The sequence below is a fragment of the Chiloscyllium punctatum genome, chromosome 40 (assembly GCF_047496795.1).
Source record: "Chiloscyllium punctatum isolate Juve2018m chromosome 40, sChiPun1.3, whole genome shotgun sequence".
Lineage (NCBI taxonomy): Eukaryota > Metazoa > Chordata > Chondrichthyes > Orectolobiformes > Hemiscylliidae > Chiloscyllium > Chiloscyllium punctatum.
The window spans coordinates 47,496,830-47,515,540 of NC_092778.1; the positions used below are offsets into that span (position 1 = coordinate 47,496,830).

At 40.0% G+C, this 18,711-nt stretch overlaps 1 protein-coding gene across 2 annotated transcripts in view; it reads left to right on the forward strand.

The window, feature by feature from the left end:
- The window catches only part of trrap (transformation/transcription domain-associated protein), a 223,741-nt gene extending 207,870 nt beyond the window's left edge, over positions 1-15,871 (forward strand). For both annotated transcript variants that reach the window (XM_072559829.1, XM_072559830.1), the window contains 4 exons: positions 343-527; positions 6,478-6,681; positions 10,843-11,037; positions 14,121-15,871. In XM_072559829.1, the coding sequence (XP_072415930.1) occupies positions 343-527; positions 6,478-6,681; positions 10,843-11,037; positions 14,121-14,405 (869 nt within the window). In that variant the 3' untranslated portion in view covers positions 14,406-15,871. The remainder of the gene's footprint in view (positions 1-342; positions 528-6,477; positions 6,682-10,842; positions 11,038-14,120) is intronic.
- The last annotated feature ends 2,840 nt before the right edge of the window (positions 15,872-18,711 follow it).

Consider the following 18,711-nt stretch of genomic DNA (forward strand, 5'->3'; position numbering starts at 1 on the left):
TGGGTTTAGGGTACACCCCCATGTAGAACTCCAGGGAAAGTGTGGGTAGAGAGAGGGGGGGTTGGAGGTCAGCCATTTAGAGACAGTTCCTGCACTCCTATCAGTCCAGGAGTATTCTCAGCAGCATTTTTAATCACTGTAAACCAAAGACACGATCAGTTGTTGGACACACGTCCTTGATGTAATGTTTCTGTTGGGACCTCGAGATCTCCTTCAAATAATCTGATTTTCAGATAATTGGTATTCAGATAATCAAGGTTCCCCTGTATTTGGTATAGACAATGTCCAGTAAAATTGCAGTGATGTTGTATCCAACTTGTAATTTCCCCATTTGTTTTATAGTACCACGAGTTGTTGCAGTTTCGCCTCAGATGCGATTGGTTGAAGACAATCCTTCTTCGCTGTCTCTTGTGGAAATTTACAAGCAACGCTGCGCCAAAAAGGGTATAGAGCATGACAATCCTGTATCTCGCTATTATGACAGGCTGGCTACTGTGCAGGCCAGAGGAACCCAAGCAAGTCATCAGGTATCAAATACACAAAATAAATTGTTTGCTTCTCAGTTGCGGTGGTTTTATTGGAACAAGCCTTGGCCAGAGTGATAGATATTAAGGAATAACTTAAAAGAACAGAGAGCCGTAGAAGGTGGAGAAATTTAGGCAGGAAATTCCAGAGTTTAGGCACTATGGAAGTGAAAGCCATTGCTGCTGTTCAAAATAATGGATGCCTCATAGGTTAGAATTGCTAGAAAACCCTCTCTGTTTTTAAAACTTCAGTTGGCTCCCTTTCAGATTTTTTTCCCCACTCTTTCTTTGGGGGATGCTTCCGGAGTGTCCTAGCCGTATGTCTTTCTATCTTTCATCTCATTGTCTTTTTGGGGGATGGGCCATGGTTTTCCATTGAATTGGTTCATGCTTACAGGCAAAGTCCTGCACTGGTTTCCTTTTGTATTCTGCCAAACAGATGACTGGCAATTCTCCCATTGTCACTACTGCTATCACACATAGTGGAAGGAATTACTGCCTGTCTGGCCTCGTTTTGAGCATACCTGCCATGCCAAACAGGTCCTGGTGTAGGACTTGACTTTGAGATTCTGGTCCAAATGTGCACTATCGCTATGCTACACAAGACCCCCCTCCTCCTACATGGCCTAGCTCTAATTTGTAGATTCCAATTCTTCATTGGAAACAATTTATCTTTAGCTACCACATTAAAATCTTCAAGCATCTCAAATACCTCAATCGGATCACCTCTCAGTCTCCTAGACTTAACGAAACGCAAGACATCTTTCTGCTCCCAAACCTCAATTTAACCCATTATATCCAATTTGGCTAAACATGGAGCAATTGGATAAAGGTGTAATTTGTATGGACAGCATAACTACTTCACTGCTTCATCAAGTTACAGTCTAAGAATTGCATAAGAGAGGTTCCTGTTTTCTTGCACAGGTATAAAATCAAGTTGTTAAATAATATGCTAGACAGCATGGAACGAATGTGAGATTAGACCTTGAATATTGGAAAAGTAACAATGGAGGGCTTTGAGTTAGCTTACTACAGATGCATGTTGAAAATTAATAGTTCAAGGAGAATGATTAATGAGAGGGACCTTGAAGAAGCAAAGGAGCAGAGAGCAGTGACAAGGCTGATTATAATGAGAAAGATGATATACTGTAATGACATTATCTTAGAAACAAAAGTTATTGAGCGTTGGTTTAAAAAAAATCCAGAAATGTTACCTATACCAGATATAATACACTTGTTCAGAGACTGGACATTGTGAACTGCACTGATCACTTATCTTGTGTGAAATAAATATTGTAGAAATGTGTCTAGCAAAAATGTTATAAAATTATATTGATTTAAGTATTGCATCTTACTCCTGCCTACATTACATAAAGTTACATGATTCCTGGCATTATGCAGTAGATTACTGGATTTAAAAATGCCTCTAATTTCCAAGTCACTGGTAATGATGCAGCAATTATGGGAAGTGATTTTACTGCTTTTTCCTCATTTGTGTGCTTCCCATTAACAGTGTGGCATTTGCTATCACTAATCACCTCTACTACATTCTCTCCATGTATGTTCACTTTTCTTTTCTCATGATTGTCTTCACCTCTTTGTTTCAGGAGCTAGTGACTATTGTTGTTGCATATTGTTTCACTCCTCTTTGAGTCCTCTGTTCCATTCATCAAAACGATGTTAACTACAGCACAAGAAATGGTTCAGGCTGCTCTTGGCTTGGGTAAAAATTCCTGCTGTTTGAGGAACACACCCACAACAAATTGGACAGATGGCATTACGGTTCTATCCTAAAATCAAGAGGGACACACTGTTCCTCGGTGCTGTGAAAATCTGGCACTACTGTAGTCAAAAGTATCTCTTTCTGTTCACCCCTTTGCCAGGATATACGAATATAATGCCAAACAAAGGAGGAGGATCAATTTTTTATATAGCTCCTTTCACGAAGAAATTCGGGAGGAGGCTCAAGCAGATCATGAGCACCACTGTTCTGTTAAGTGGCCTGTTTCTGTGCAGTGGATTTCATGTAATGAACAAATACATAGGATAGTTCCTTGATTTGGACCTGAACAGACTACACTTCCTTCCTGTAAATTACTTCAAGTTGACTTTTAACTTTTCAAGTATTTCGCAGGAAGCCTTTTATTTTTAAAATTTAAGCTTTGTGAAGGTGCTGTTAAAAGACGTGTACATCTTGTGTCATCCTATGTAAAGGCACTAACTGCATTGACCAAAATGTGGAAATGTATCCCACTGTGCACTCTGTGGCCTTGAGAGGAACGGAAATTTGTGTTCTGGGGAGAGGCAGTAGTTGGAGGGGGTGTGGGAAGATATGACGACAGAGGAAGAAAAATAACCAGAGTGCCAAGGGATAAACCTGAGCTTACACTTCAGAGAAAATACAATGAAGTATTCTTGTTCAAATAAATGGTTTACTCAAGGTCAAATAATCTGTTTGTTTTATGAGGCCTCACACTATCAGAATAAGCTAAGTATTTTTAAAAGGTGAACATGTTATTCATGAAATCTGAACCTTGGAATTTATAGTGTGTTCTGCTCTATGCTATAATCTCTGAGTTGGTAGGCCATTTTCTTCTCTAATTAATGTATAAATGAACAGACTGCCTGCACCAAATTGTGTACAGCAAGTCTTTTCCAGATGAGAGTAAAGAAAATCAGAAGGAAGAAGTTAATTGTACTCTCCTCTTAGTGGAAGTCTATTTTTGTTTAAGGCTGATCAACATTATCTACAATTAAGGGAGAAAGTGAGGACTGCAGATGCTGGAGATCAGAGCTGAAAATATGTTGCTGGAAAAGCGCAGCAGGTCAGGCAGCATCCAAGGAACAAGAGAATCGACGTTTCGGGCATAAGCCCGAAACGTTGATTCTCCTGTTCCTTGGACATTATCTACAATTACAACATTTCAAAGACTTTTAGGCAGGTATGTGAATAGGAAAGGATTAGAGGGATATGGACCAAATGCAGGCAAATGAGACTAGTTTAATTTAGGATACCTGGTCAGCATGGACGAGTTGAACCGAAGGGCCTGTTGCGGTGCAGTGTGACTCTTGCATAATCTGTCCATTACTGTAAATCAGATTCTATCAAAGCAGTATCAAAATAAACAACTAAAATAGCAAATAAACCCAACTGAAACAAGTGTAGACTCTTTGAATAAGTATGACTCCTGAAGTTAATGTGGGTTTTGTTGTGTCATAAGTAAATGGTTGAAGATTTGACAAAGGTTAATATGGAATAAGGAAAAGATTTTGTCAGTTTAAATAAAATCAGTTGTGAATAGATTTTTACAGCACTCTATATTTGGAGCATGATCATTTGTATTCTGGTTTACAGTAAGATAACAATATTTATCATGTTTGATATTTTGCATATTCTTCTGATTAAAGGTGAAAATAGACAATGGGACATGTATAGGATCGTCTATTGAAAGCAAAAATCTTGAGGCTATTACAGCTTAATGTTGAGATTGCCGATCCCCACTTCTTTTACTCCACCTTTGGTAACTATGCTTTCAGCTGTCTGAACCCTAAATTTTGAAATTCTCTCCCATAATTTTGCAAACTCTTTCTGATGTTTTAAAGCTATCTTTGAACCCAAGCTTTTGGCCTCCTGCCCTATTATCTATTACTTTGAATTCCACAGCCAGGGAGACCATCCTCCATACATCCATATGCCCAACCCTGTTAGAATTTGTTTCAATCCAATATCCTTTTTTTCTCTCTAAACTCTGGTGGATCAGACCTAGTGAACCAATCTGTCTTCATTGGATGTGCCTGTTATCAAGGTGGTAAAAACAATAACTGCAGATGCTGGAAACCAAATTCTGGATTAGTGGTGCTGGAAGAGCACAGCAGTTCAGGCAGCATTCCTGATGAAGAGCTTTTGCCCGAAACGTCGATTTCGCTGCTCGTTGGATGCTGCCTGAACTGCTGTGCTCTTCCAGCACCACTAATCCAGAATGTGCCTGTTATCAGCCTAGTGTACTTCTGCTTCACTTTCATGACGGCAAGTATATCCTTTCCTAGACCAGAACTACATACAATCTCCAAGTGTAGTCTCCTCAGGACCCAATATAATTGCAGTAAGACATCCCTAGTTCTGAACTCCAATTCTCTTGCAGTGTAGGCCAATAAATCATTTGCCTTCCTAATTGCTTGCTGCACCTGCCTGTCTGCTTTCATTGACTTCTAGATCCCTTTAGCACATATCCAAACCTCACTCCAATTATACTGTAGTTAACTAGTTCACCAAAAACAAGAAAGACTCCATCACAAAATCATCTTGAGTAAAAGGAAGAAGAATTATTATTTTACGTGCTAATCTGGAGAAAAAATACTGAAGACGCAACATGAAATGCAAATGTGGGTGTGAAGTTATAAAGTTCAGTACAAAAAGGAAGCTGAAAGAATGTGCAGTTTAAAGTCATTAGCATGTTCTTGAGGTTTCGGTGTTAACTTGAAGCAATGGTTAGTTAAGGATGTCCTAGAACAACAGCTGTTAATATTGCAGATGGCTTTTGAGTTGTTTGTGTTTCTCCAATTCACTTTATTACTGGGCTTCTTGTTTCCTGAGGGACCAGAGAGAGAACCTTCTCCAGTCCCAGTCACAAATCCATCTCCTCTGGTCTGTCAAAAGCTGCTCCCTGAAACACAATTAGTTGTGAGTTCTACTATCTAAGCTCCTTGTTTTTCAAATTGGATAGTTGCAGGAGATGTCTTTCATCTTACCATGTCTCATCATGCAATTGTAAATCTGAATAGGAGATGCCAGTTTCTGCATGAGTGACCGGCTTTGGTCTTTATTGACAGAAACATTAATTTCAGTTCAGACTGGTTCTTGTTTATTGTTGGTTTCTTGAAGTCTGGCTCCATCTGTGGTCAGGTTATTACTGTGGCATTTTAAAGTCTTTTTTTTTCTTGGGACAATCTTAATCCATGCAAACCCTAAGTATTAAAATTACTTGATGGAAGTTGCAATATTAATAATTAATATCTTTGAATTATTGTGATAGTGCAAATCCTAACTTAATACCCAAGTATCTCCAATTAATCGAGTATTGTAGCAGCCTTTCCACTGATCTTGATCTGCCTTTTCCATTTCTTTTTCCTTTGCTTCATTTTGCCCTTCTTTACCTCTGTCTGCTGTCCTTTAGTCTCATGTTCCCATGTCAATGCTTGGAAAAATATGATGTACTTGCCAATGATGAGTTTGTGTTGGGAGGTTTAGGTCATTAGGTGCATTTAATAAGGAAGGTGGTAACTCTGCCACATTCATGTGTCTACCCTGATTGAATCAATGGCAGGAAGGCCCAGAGATGGCCTTCATTCCTATTCCCAATGGCAATTGAGCCCTTTCAATTGGATTCAATTCAAATGGAACTGATGCCATCTTAAAGATCTGTGAGCTCACGAGCTAGGATTAGGGGTTCCTCATTCGTGAAGGACACACTGCCATATCAAGTGATCCAGTATCGGAATAGAGGGGTGGTTACATCTGAGAACGTGCCTTTGCCCTTGTTATTGATTTCTTCCCATCAATTCTCTGTGGCCTGGAGACCTTGGTGATCCTAAGTCTTGGGTGGATAAAGAGCCAGCAGAGGTCACTGTCTCCCCAGTGACATTGCCATACAATGCAGAATTTCGGCCTTTATCTGCCAACTCTTGGCCTATGGGATTTCTGTCCACAGGGTCCTTGATCCTGGACTGCCCTGTTAAGTGCCTAATTGGCCTCTCTGAAAACGGTTAATGTGGGGCTTTCATTAGTTCTCCTGTGGTGATTGAAATTGCTGTTGTTCCATTAAATATCAGCCCCTGTACCCAATTTGTCACTGTTCACCTTAATTTCTTTGAACAATAACATTGATTTACTTTGCAGTTGTTTTACATGTGATAAGTGCTCTGATACCAGTTTGAATTTCCTGATTGTTTTCAGGTTCTGCGTGACATTCTAAAGGAGGTGCAGGGAAACATGGTGCCACGGAGCATGCTGAAGGAATGGGCTTTGCACACGTTCCCTAATGCCACGGACTACTGGACCTTTAGAAAAATGTTCACCATTCAGCTCGCATTGATTGGTTTTGCTGAATTTGTACTTCACCTGAACCGCCTTAACCCTGAAATGCTTCAAATTGCGCAGGTACATGCAAAGTCACATTATGGCTATTAACAACAGACTGCAGTAAGTTTTAAAGAAATGCTGTAATTCCTGCTGAATTTTTGGTGTACTTGCTGAGCATTTTGCTGTTTTGTGCCCACTGCCAGTCTGTGCAAGATGCCTGAAGCAGGTGCAGCTAATGGTCATTGAGGAGCTGAAGACTATTTATGTAACTAATTTGAAGCAATTTAAACAAAATGATAATTGCACTGAGTTAAAATGAATCCAGTGAGAGCAATGAACAGTTTTCTGTACTGAGGTTCCTGCCCAGCTATATTTTATAGCTCTTGGTTTTTGCCTTATGCCAAAACAATTACTGTTGGGATTTTTTTTAAAGCCAGCAAAATCTAATTTCTTCTGGATTCGTTTTAAAATGAATAAAGCTGAACTTGTAACCTTTCAGTATAAAGATTACATTGCAGATTTTTAAAAACGGATTGAAGTGTGAATTTACGTTTTGAGGTTATTTCCAGTTCCCAGTTTCATTGTGTATCTCTGTTATAAAACATTATGTGGTGTTAACAGGATAAGCACAGGCCATTTGATCCAATTGGTCTCTGCCAATGTTTATGATCTGCACGATCCTCTTCTAAGTCTAATGAGCATTTTCTCCTCCTGTTTCCCTTTAAATCCATTCTATTTGCCCCAACTAATTACTCTTTGTGATAGTAGATTCTGCATACTAACCACTGTTACAATCCATCTCTTTGTGAGGTACCCCAATTTGTCACAGTTCCAGACAGGACTTGTCAAACTATTAAAGTCCGAGGTGAGGGAAGTGAACTAGTTCCCCTTGGTTATTTGCACACCCTTCAATTGGATGCAGGAAGATTACCTTTAAAACAATTAATTCTTTTGAGATAGCTTTCTCCCAGACCCAAAAGAAGGAGCCAATTTAATCCAGCCTCAAATAAACAAAACAACTGAGTATAAATACAGGAAGAAACAGTAACCCAACTCTCTTATGCAGATCAGAATAAGAGGCGAGTTCAAAATGAAAAGTTTTTAAAAAAATACATCAGTCTCTGCATTGTTTGTGAAGCCATGATGTGGAGGTGCTGGTGTTGGACTGGGGTGGACAAAGTTAAAAATCGCACAACACCAGGTTATAGTCCAACAGGTTTATTTGAAAGTGCAAGCTTTCAGAGCATTGCTCCTTCATCAGGTAGTTAGCTGTTGGACTATAACCTGGTGTTGGGTAAATTTTAACATTGTTTGTAAATAGCAAATGTAGCCATTGAGGTGGATGTTACCAATAGTTTTGACATTGGTAGTTGAACAATCAATTTTTTGGGTTTGTAGGTTGGTTGAAACTCTTCTATTCTTATTTCTTTTGCCTGTGGCTGACTAGCAGCACTCAGTGAGATTCAGTCATTTCCTTTCCTTGTACTGTAGGAGTGCTTAATTTGCTTTTCCATTACCCTCCATGTACACCTGGTCCACACACAAGGATATTAGGCCACTCGATTACATATTGGAGTTGAATTTCACTATTAACCTCTGTCTCTGTGTATTCTTGAAAGGGGTAAAAAAAATCAAAAAATGTATCTCTCCAGACTGTTCATCTTTTTATACCATCCAGTCCACAGTCTTGAGTCACTCCCAAGAGATTACAAGTTCAATTTGTTGTCTATTGTTGTTCTTCAGCATCTCATTTGGAATTTATGCCTGCAGTCTACATTTAGCTTAATAGCCTTTTTTGTTTATGAAAAGAACTCATTGCAATTAAAGTTGAATGTGGCCATAGCTGATTGAGGTTATGGTCCATGGTCATGGCATCACTCCCTGTATAAAAAAATTTCCTTATGAATGCCCAATTTGACCAATGATTGTGATATGGCTCCTAGTTTGGTCTTCTCAACTGTTTAAACCACCTCCCCAAAATCTATTCCATGAAAATATTTCATAATGTTAAGGAGAACCAAAGGGTCTGTTTCCATGCTATATGACCTCAGTCAGATCGTATCAGTCTAGAGAATAAATTCCCTAGTTTGGCCCCTTTCCTGAAGAGGATAAACTCTGAAATTCTGGAATCGTTTTGGTAATTTTGTACCTTCTCCAGTGTTTCTCTTTCCTGGTAATAATAGGGATCAAGACTCTGTCCAGCACTATATGTATTAACCTAACAAGTTTAACAACACCGCTCTGCATTTCAACTCTATCCCTTAGGAAATGAGCTGCAGTGTTTTGTTTTCTTTTTATGGACTTAGTAACCAGTTCATAATTTGTGTGTCTGAACTTGCAGATCCTAATGTTCTTCACCGATATTTAGAGAGTTACTTTCAAAGGAGTATGTGGCTGCCTTATTTTGCCTTCTAACATTAGTCGACATTGAAATAAATTTGACAATCATGTACCTATTTTGAAAGTTTGTTAATGCTTGTCTTGTCTATTGTTGTAGTTCTCCTCTGTACTAACTTTTACCCTCCCCCTTGCCCAAAATTGGAGTCATACGCAAATGTTGTAATTGTTTCCCATTCCTTCATCCAAATTGATAAACTAACTGGTGAAACAGCAGACTGAGCAACCGTCAACATTTGCTGTTTTCAGATGTGAAATTGGTTTGCTTTCTCCTTTCTGCTATTTGCCCGCTGATTCCAAAAATATTGAACATGGTCATGAGTCTACTGTACAATATCTAATCAAAGGCTTTTTGGAAATTCAGATATTTGCAGATTACCCTTGTCTGTCTTTTGTTACTTCAAATAATTCAGTAATGTGGTAGGGAATGATTTTCACTTTACTGCTGACTATATTTCTTCCTAATGATGAGGGGTCCAATATGTACAATGCAGGCATTACTGATTCAAAACCTCTGAATTTTTCTTTGAATATCAATATTACCAGATCATTGTTAAATAGTATGTCAAAAGGTTAGTCCTCTTATCTTTGTAACATAAATGTCAAAAATCTCCAGGTTCGTAAAAAATAAATGATTTGGAACTGATGAAATATCCCAACAACTTATGTAAGGTAGTGTCTTCAGAATCATTATTTCTGATCTGCATAATCAAATTATATGGCTTCTTAATTGACCCTGCTGTACAGATTGAAGTCTGTAATGAATTTTTCTGCCAAAGTGTTCTTGGAAATGTTCTGATGATCAGCAATATTGATGAACTTGCATTTGTATATCCCTCAGGATATCCCAAAATATTTCTCAAACCAGACAAATTTAACACTATTATTGGAACAGAGGACTCTGTTCAGCCCCTTGAGTTTGGTCTGCCATTTATTTACATCTTTCCTACTTTAAACTTGTTTTACTCTCAGTATAGGGTGGCACGATGGCTTAGTGGTTAGCACTTCTGCCTCTCAGCGCCAGGGAGATCCAGCCTCTGGTGACTGTCTGTGTGGAGTTTGCACATTCTCCCCATGTCTGCGTGGGGTTCCTCCCACAGTCCAAAGGTGTGCAGGTTAGGTGAATTGGCCATGCTCAATTGCCCATAGTTCTAGGTGCATTAGTCAGAGGGAAATGGGGCTGACTCTTCGGAGGGTCGGTGTGGACTTGTTGGGCCAAAGGGCCTGTTTCCACACTGTAGGGAATCTAGTCTTTACTCTGTAAAGATTCACTGAACTCAATCTTGAGTGTTCCAGTTGTGGCTCAGCATCCACAGTCTTTGAGAAGAAGTGTTCCATTCCAGTATTGCCACTTTCCTTATGTGACGGAGAATTGCTTCTTCATTTCACTGTTAAATAGCCAATTTTTAATGCCAAGATTGTCTCCCTTAAATATTGCTTTTCCCCTCGAGTTAGCTTTTCTGTATTACCTTTTGAATCTCTCCACTGCGATTTGGTCAGTAACTGTTTGCCATGAGACAAAATTGCAAATTGGTATAATCCTGAATTTTATTTTAAAAATCTAGTTATTATCCACAAGGTTGGGTGTCTGGGGTGGAGGCTAGTTTATTTAACATTCTTTCAAGTTTAATTATCAGTTGGTATTTAGAACCAGGATGTAAGGGGAGGAATAGCTCTTTCAAAATGATGGACTCCTTGAATGAAAAAGGTAAGATACTGACACCTTTTCATCCATGTGTATTTTTTCCTCATTGTAAGTTGAATATTTGCTTGTAGTTCTTCATTTCTACAGGTAACATTTGCTTACTGAATGGGATCCTGTTGTTTGATCTTGTGTTCTAGGACACCGGAAAGCTCAATGTGGCGTACTTCAGGTTTGATATCAATGACAACTCTGGCGATCTCGATGCTAACCGCCCTGTGCCATTCCGTCTCACTCCAAACATCTCAGAGTTTCTCACTGCCATCGGAGTGTCCGGCCCACTCACTGCCTCGATGATAGCTGTTGCCAGATGTTTCGCACAACCAAACTTCAAAGTAAGGCAATGGAGTATCTTGTCCTTCCCATCTGATATTCCATGTTGCTAGTCTGTCAATATGGTTATGACTACCCCTGAAGCTTCCTGATGGGATAAAAGATCATAGAATTCCTACAGTGGGGAAACAGGTCATTTGGCCCTTCGTGTCCCCACCAACTATCCAAAGAGCATCTCACCTGGTCCCACCCACCTAACCTATCCTTAAAATCCTGCATTTTCACCTGACTAATCCACCGAACCTGCACATCCATAGAAATTTAACATGGCCAATCCACCTAATCTGCATGTCTTTGGATTGTGGGAGGAGATTTGAGCACCTGGAGGAAACCCAAGTATACACAGGGAGAATGTGCAAACTCCACACACACAGTTGCTGGAGGACAGAACTGAACCTGGGTCCCTGGTGCTGTGAGGCAGCAGTGCTAACCACGGAGCCACCACGCCGCCCTTTAATGTGATGGTGCATGCTTACCATTCTTTAAGTGACAAGACCTGAGCAATTTAAATTCCTTTGTGCAATCTGTCCAACTGTCAGAGCTGGGAATGTAAAGATGAAAGATTTTAGTTTGGACAGCCAGTGCTGCCTCAGAAGCTAAGAGCAACAGTCACAGCTTAAAACAACTGGAATACAGTGTGTTGACGTTTTCAACAGAAATGAATTCTCTGTTGTGATATAAATGTGTCTTCAAATTCTATCAGCATGCCTTTAAATTGTGTACAGTCAGCAAAATCTATTTTATGCATAATCGTCCCAAAAAATTAGGGTTTTTCTATGGTCTCCAGTCCTACTTGCTTTCCTGTTCATAGGAATCCATGCCTCCCCACCTTTCAGGTCATTGCTTTGTGTTCTGATTGTCCTTGTCAGACCTTCATTCTTAATCGTTCTGTTGAACTCCTGACTATTTGCAGTTGCATTTTTCAACAAAGTGTTTTCCTGTCATCAAGGGGTAGAAACGTGCATTTCTACAATGTCATTGACAACCTCAACGAAATGCTTTGGGACACAGACGGAGGTACTTTTTTGAAGTGTCGTCACTTGGTTATGAAGGAAACCCTGCAACTAATTTGTGCACAGCAAGCTCCCACAAGCAGCAATCTGATGACCAAGATAACCTATTTCACTGTTGTTGAGGAATCATTATTAACTAGGGCATTGGGAAGAAATCTGCATTCTTCAGAATAGTGCTTGTGAATTTTTTTATGTTCTCTTGAGAGGGCAGAGTCTCATCAGAAAAACAGCACTCATAACAATATAGCATTTACATTGTACTGTGCTGGAGCCACAGCTTAAGATTAGATTAGATTACTTACAGTGTGGAAACAGGCCCTTCGGCCCAACAAGTCCACACTGCCCCGCCGAAGTGCAACCCACCCATACCCCTACATCTACCCCTTACCTAACACTACGGGCAATTTAGCATGGCCAATTCACCTGACCTGCACATCTTTGGACTGTGGGAGGAAACCGGAGCACCCGGAGGAAACCCATGCAGACATGGGGAGAATGTGCAAACTCCACACAGTCACTCGCCTGAGGCGGGAATTGAACCCTGGTCTCTGGTGCTGTGAGGCAGCAGTGCTAACCACTGTGCCACCGTGCCGCCCGAAGTTACATGCTCAGACTCTAGAGTGGGACGTAAACTTCCATTCTCATTCTCATTCTCATTCAGAGGCCAAAGTGAAAAATGCTAAGGCAAAGCCAATTAAATACTGCTACTCTTTGTAGGCAAAATATTAGTAAAATTTATATTTGTAAACATTCCAGAGACCACCATCTTTACATTTCCTTGCTGAAGTGGGTTAAGTGGCTTTTGTGTTGGTATTGCTTGGATATAATCAGCCCTGGCTCTCAGGTTTTATATATTTAACATACTTGTGCTATCTCTCTCTGATGAACTTCACTGAATTTCTAACCAGAATAAAATAAGACTGTATGGTTGCCAGGGCTGTCAGGCACCTAACTACTTTGATTAGCTCACTGTCCCATTTAATCTTCTCCTCACTGAAGAATTCTGCTTTGATGGTCGGGTTAACATGCTGTCATAAACTATTCAAATATGATGTCTGTTACAATTCCAGTACTGCACAATGTTCCTGCACTGAGGGAAAGACATACACACATGCCTCCCTTGACCGAAGGGTTTCTTCTTGTTGTTCATGTACCGTCCTCTCCATCTCTTTGCTTCACTCCCCAAAGAAGAATTTCACAAACGACTGGATTTTCTGGTTAATTAATCATATTCCTCTTTTACTAACCGTTGCTTATGAGCGAGCCAACCTCAAGCTGTCTAAAATCTTTTATTTGTTCCTGAAATGTGGGTGTTGCTGGCAATTGTTGTCTGTCCCTAACTGCACTTGAAGGTCATAGTGACTCACTGTGTCTAGAAACATTGCAGTCCCTGGGGTGCAGATACACCCACAGTACTGTTTGGGTCAAATTCCAGGATTTTGACCTGGCGATTTAGTTCCAGGCGAATTGAACGGATTTTCAGATCACAGGCTAAATGAGGCGCAGTTTAAGAAACGTACCCCACCTTTGTTGAAACTGGTTTAATAGCTCTGAAATATTTCAAAGCTGCAAAGTAAACGGGTGTATCTGACTAGTTTGCAGTCCTTCATTTTAACTTCTACACTGAGGCTATTTTCAAAAGCACCGCAATGATTTATTTCTGCAGTTCATGCATTGCAGAATGGAAGGAGGCCATTCAGCTTGTTGTGTATATGCCAGTTCTTTGAAAGAACTACTTCTATTAGTCCCACTCCCTGTTCTTCGTCCATGACTGTGTAAAGCTTTTCTTTTCAAAGTTATGATGGATTCTGCTTCCACCACTCTCTCAAGCAGTGGATTCCAGATCATTACACGTGGTTGTTTTTATTTTTCCGAACAATGTAGCAGCTAACTTGCCTAATAACTCTCATTACCTAACCAGCTTTGTTATTAAAATGCTGTTTTGGTTTGCGTTGTTTCTTTCACGTCCAATCGATTAAAGAATATGACTTATTATACGTGCTGCGTCGGGGACAGGTCCCCTGGTTATTCTGTTAATTGCAGATAATTATCCAATTTTCTTCTCCTTGCAGGTTGATGGCATTCTGAAAGCTGTGCTGCGTGATGAAATAATTGCCTGGCACAAGAAGACTCAGGAGGACACTTCCTCCCCTCTCTCGGCAGCTGGCCAGCCTGAGAACATGGACAGCCAGCAGCTGGTCTCACTGGTTCAGAAGGCAGTGACTGCTATTGTGACCAGGCTGCACAGCCTGGCCCAGTTTGAGGGCGGCGAGAGCAAAGTGAACACACTGGTTGCAGCTGCCAACAGCCTTGACAACCTCTGTCGCATGGACCCTGCCTGGCACCCATGGCTGTAAGACCTGAACCTTGAATCGCCAGTGAGAGGAGGGCGAGAGAATTCTGCCATCAAGGCTCCTTCTGTTGCAATGTGAAGTTAATAGACTACCCAGATTGTGAATTATTTTTCTTGTTGAAAATCACTTCAGTCCACTTTTCCAATATTTTCTTGTTTGTTTTGCATTGCTCTGTTGGATCATGTGTGACTCCTCTTTAGATGGAACCATTGGCCAGAATTTGTACACGGAGAGTGATTAAATAATACTTCTGTCTTTTTGACACACTGATAGGAGTAAATACTTCAGCAGGATTTACTAACTGCTGATTTTGGAGAGACTACTTTCAACAAGCACGATGCTAAGTGTGCAACGTCTGCCCGGTATCTCATGCTTAAGAGTGGGCTAAGTTTCTCACTGGTTTACAAAAGTTCGTGAACGGTTGGAGGGGATTGTGGCTTCGACGTAAGTGTTCATTAAAAGACATCTAGAAGGGCAAATATTTCAGATGAGGAGGAAAGGTGTGGGTGGATGAAAAACAGCTGAAAGTTGAGCACTGCACTGGTGAAGCAAAACCTTTACCATCAAGTGCCCAATTAGTAACTGCACATCTGTATCCCTGAAGTAGGCCGTTGCGGCAGGGAATAATGCATGAGCGAGCTGATGCCGATTTGCTCGATGGTTTTAATTGTGCACTACTCAGCGTTGTTTGGCAAACACTGCAGAGTTCTTGCATGGTTTTTAAAGCAAAAATGTCATCACAAGGTATTTCTATGTAAACCAATGCCCTTTGCAACTGTTTCCAGGAGGGCATTGAGGACAGAGGTTTCTCTTGTTACAGTTGCAAACATGTACTGCACTTTTGTAAGATTTGGGAAGTATTGCAGTTTTCTGCATAAAGTGTTTTTACTGTTTTGTACCATGCTAAAGAGTCATCAGTTCAAATTAGGAGGGATCCATTTCTCTGCATGATAGATTAAAGTTGGCACTCAATTCAAAGAGTAGAATTTGACTGAGTGTATAACGTACCTACTCATTTCTTTTCGATGTGTTGTTTTGGAAAAGGAGTCGTAACTGAAATTTCTCAAGTAATTCATTCTGCACCCTGTGTGAAATATTAACTAGAATTTCAATTAATACTGAAAGCTTATGAATAGGACGTAAGAATGAATTTTGGTATTTGTCACAGTCCCTTTACACTGTTTAAGAAGCCTCCACAAAGATTTTGTGGGCTCTTCAATGGCTTTTGTAGACAGCACTATATCCTTTCAAAACAAATATGTTTTTACTGATACAAGTCAGTTTAAGTCCTGTCCATCTTATAGTGAACTCAATATGGCCAGTTTTTTTGTAAGTTATAAACTGTTTTATTTTTACATTTTTAAAAAAATGAGTCCTTTGCCAACAATTATTTTGAGATTGTTCCATCATGTTGAAAAGAATTACATTTTGTACAGAACCTATTTACAAAGAATAAATCATTTTATAATGAAAACTATTTTCTTGCTGGTGTTTGCTTCTGTTCTAAGATTTCACTGATTATCGGACACTGTTTCTCATATGTAGTGAAATTAATTTTGCGGACGTGCTTCATTCTGCCTCAACTGTACAATATTTAATAGCTCTTCCCAGCACATTGTTGTTGAATTCTGCCTCCATTTCTAATTTGTGCAGAGGTTTTGAACAACGGAGCTGTTTATTAATGTAAATTGTGCCAACGCTCACATTTTCCTTATGAGTGAGTCTTGATAGCGTTTCATTCCCTCTTCAATATTGGAATAAGTAAAAGAATGAACGTGACCAGTCGGGGAGAGTGATGAAGTGTGTGTACATAATACCTGCAAATTGTTAAATGAGAGTGCACTTTGTATATTTTTGCATGTTTTCAAATGTTTCACTAACCAAAATGGTGAAGTAATTAAAACCACTGCAATGAATGCAGCCACTCTTGTTATGTGTTAGAATTGCAGCATGCTTCGACAGACAATCATGAACTGATGACTAAACCTTTTGTTTTGAAATGTCAGTTGAGAAATAAAAATTGATCAGCACACTGGGGTGAGCTATCCTACTTCAGAATGATCCCATGGGAGCTTTTATGTGCACCCTAGAGGACAGATGTGCTTTTAATGGTATCTCTGACAATGCAGCACTCCTTCACTTTGGGACTGGAGTTGTCAGCCTGGATGTCGTGTTCAAAGTCAATGTTCCCTCTAAGCTGCACAGCTGCTTGGAGATTTCATGCAGCTGACGCATTGGCTTCCACTTTCGGAAGCTGCTGCTGTGCATGGGTCTCCAAGGTCCACACAGCTAGAAAAAAATTTAATGGATTGTTGGTCAATATTCTGGAGTGGGATTTGAACCTTATTCAGAAATAAGCCGCCATTTGACTTGAATTGTTCAATCACCTCTTGCATATTGTGCTGTTCATATTACAATAAAGTAATTACATTCAACTGATCTGCATTAAATCGTCATGACCATCACTCTTGCCTATCGTAAGCTGTCTCCATTTGGAAATTCATGTCATACCTTAATTACTTCAGAAGTGGTCATCAGGAATGGCCTTAGGTTTTATCCCACATTGCTCCTGTTTCAGGATGTGCAATAACGACACTGGACTCTTCTGTGATGCCCTTTGGTGTCTCAGCGTATGAGTAAACTTGCTGTATCAAGTTGAATTCTGAAGAATGAGAATTGGACAGTTAGTGTTAGGCAGTCCATTGGTAGAACTGCCCCAGCTTAATGGAGAAATTTGACACAGGCTGTATACTAGGGGAGATAAACAAATATTTCTTGCTGAGCTGAAAGGTTCATTTCCAGACATTTCGTTACCTTAGTGGGTAACATCTTCAGTGGGCCTCACGCGAAGCAATGCTGATAATTCCTGCTTTCTAGTTATATGTTTGTGTTTCTTTGGGGTGGTGAAGTCACTTCCGGTTCCTTTTCTTAGAGGGTGGTAAGTGGGGTCTAACTCGATGTGTTTGTTGATAGAGGACAAGCCAAACAAAGACACGCATGAGAATTCCTAGAAGCATGGCATTCCAACTGGAACTCTATCAACAAACAATTCGAGTTAGACCCCATCTGAGAAAACGAACAGGAAGTGACTTCACAGGAAATGGCATCACCAACCCAAAGAAACACAAACATATAAATAGAAAGCAGAAATTTTCAGCATTGCTTCACCTGAGGCCCACTGAAGATGTTACCTAGTAAGGTAATGAAACTTTCAGCTCAGTGAGCAAACCTACATCCAAAACCTCAATCTGAGCTACAAGTCTTCTCAAAACTCACTAAAAAATATTTCTTACTACTTGTTTTAATCCTTTCACATTGCTCAGCTGTGGGAAGAGGAGATCACAAGTACTGAAAAGGTTTGTATCTATACAGTGATGCCCATTGATTTGCTTGATCTAATTCTTCAGTGAAATGTCGCTGACATGTTGAATATGCTGATCTGTTGAGTGTAAAATCATCAAACTAAACTTAATTGGTTAATTACAGATGACACTGCCCTTAAGAATTAGACCTTGACTGATTCTGGCATTCATTATTAAATTATAGAATAGCACATAACACTAGGAGGCCACATGTTGTATTAAATATTCACCAGCTCTTTCAGAAAGCAATCCAGTTACCCCTCATCCCCATTCATTTGCCATATCTCCTTCGGACTATTATCCAATTCAATTTCAAGGTGAGTATTGAATTTGTATACTTTGGCCTATAAGGCAGTGCATTCCACATGCTAATCATTTGTTCCCTTAAAAAAGAATCACCTTGGTTTACATGATGAATACAAATTTGCATTTTATTTATGATTTCGGAGGTGCCGCTGTTGGACTGGGGTGGACAAAGTCAGAAGTCACACGACACCACGTTATACACCAACAAGTTTATTTGAAATCACAAGTTTTTGGAGCATAGCCCTTTCATCAGGTAAAGTGAGAGGGAAGCACACAGAATTTATGGGCAGTTGAGATCAAGGGCAGAGAGATCAAAAGATTATACAAATGGTGAGAGTAGAGTGTCAAATAACAAGTCTCTGTAGGTGATGACCATCGTCAGTTGAGAAATAAAAATTGATCAGCACACTGGGGTGAGCTATCCTACTTCAGAATGATCCCATGGGAACTTTTATGTGCACCCTAGAGGACAGATGTGCTTTTAATGGTACCTCTGACAATGCAGCGCTCCTTCATTTTGGGACTGGAGTTGTCAGCCTGGATGTCGTGTTCAAAGTCAATGTACCCTCTAAGCTGCACAGCTGCTTGGAGATTTCATGCAGCTGACGCATTGGCTTCCACTTTCGGAAGCTGCTGCTGTG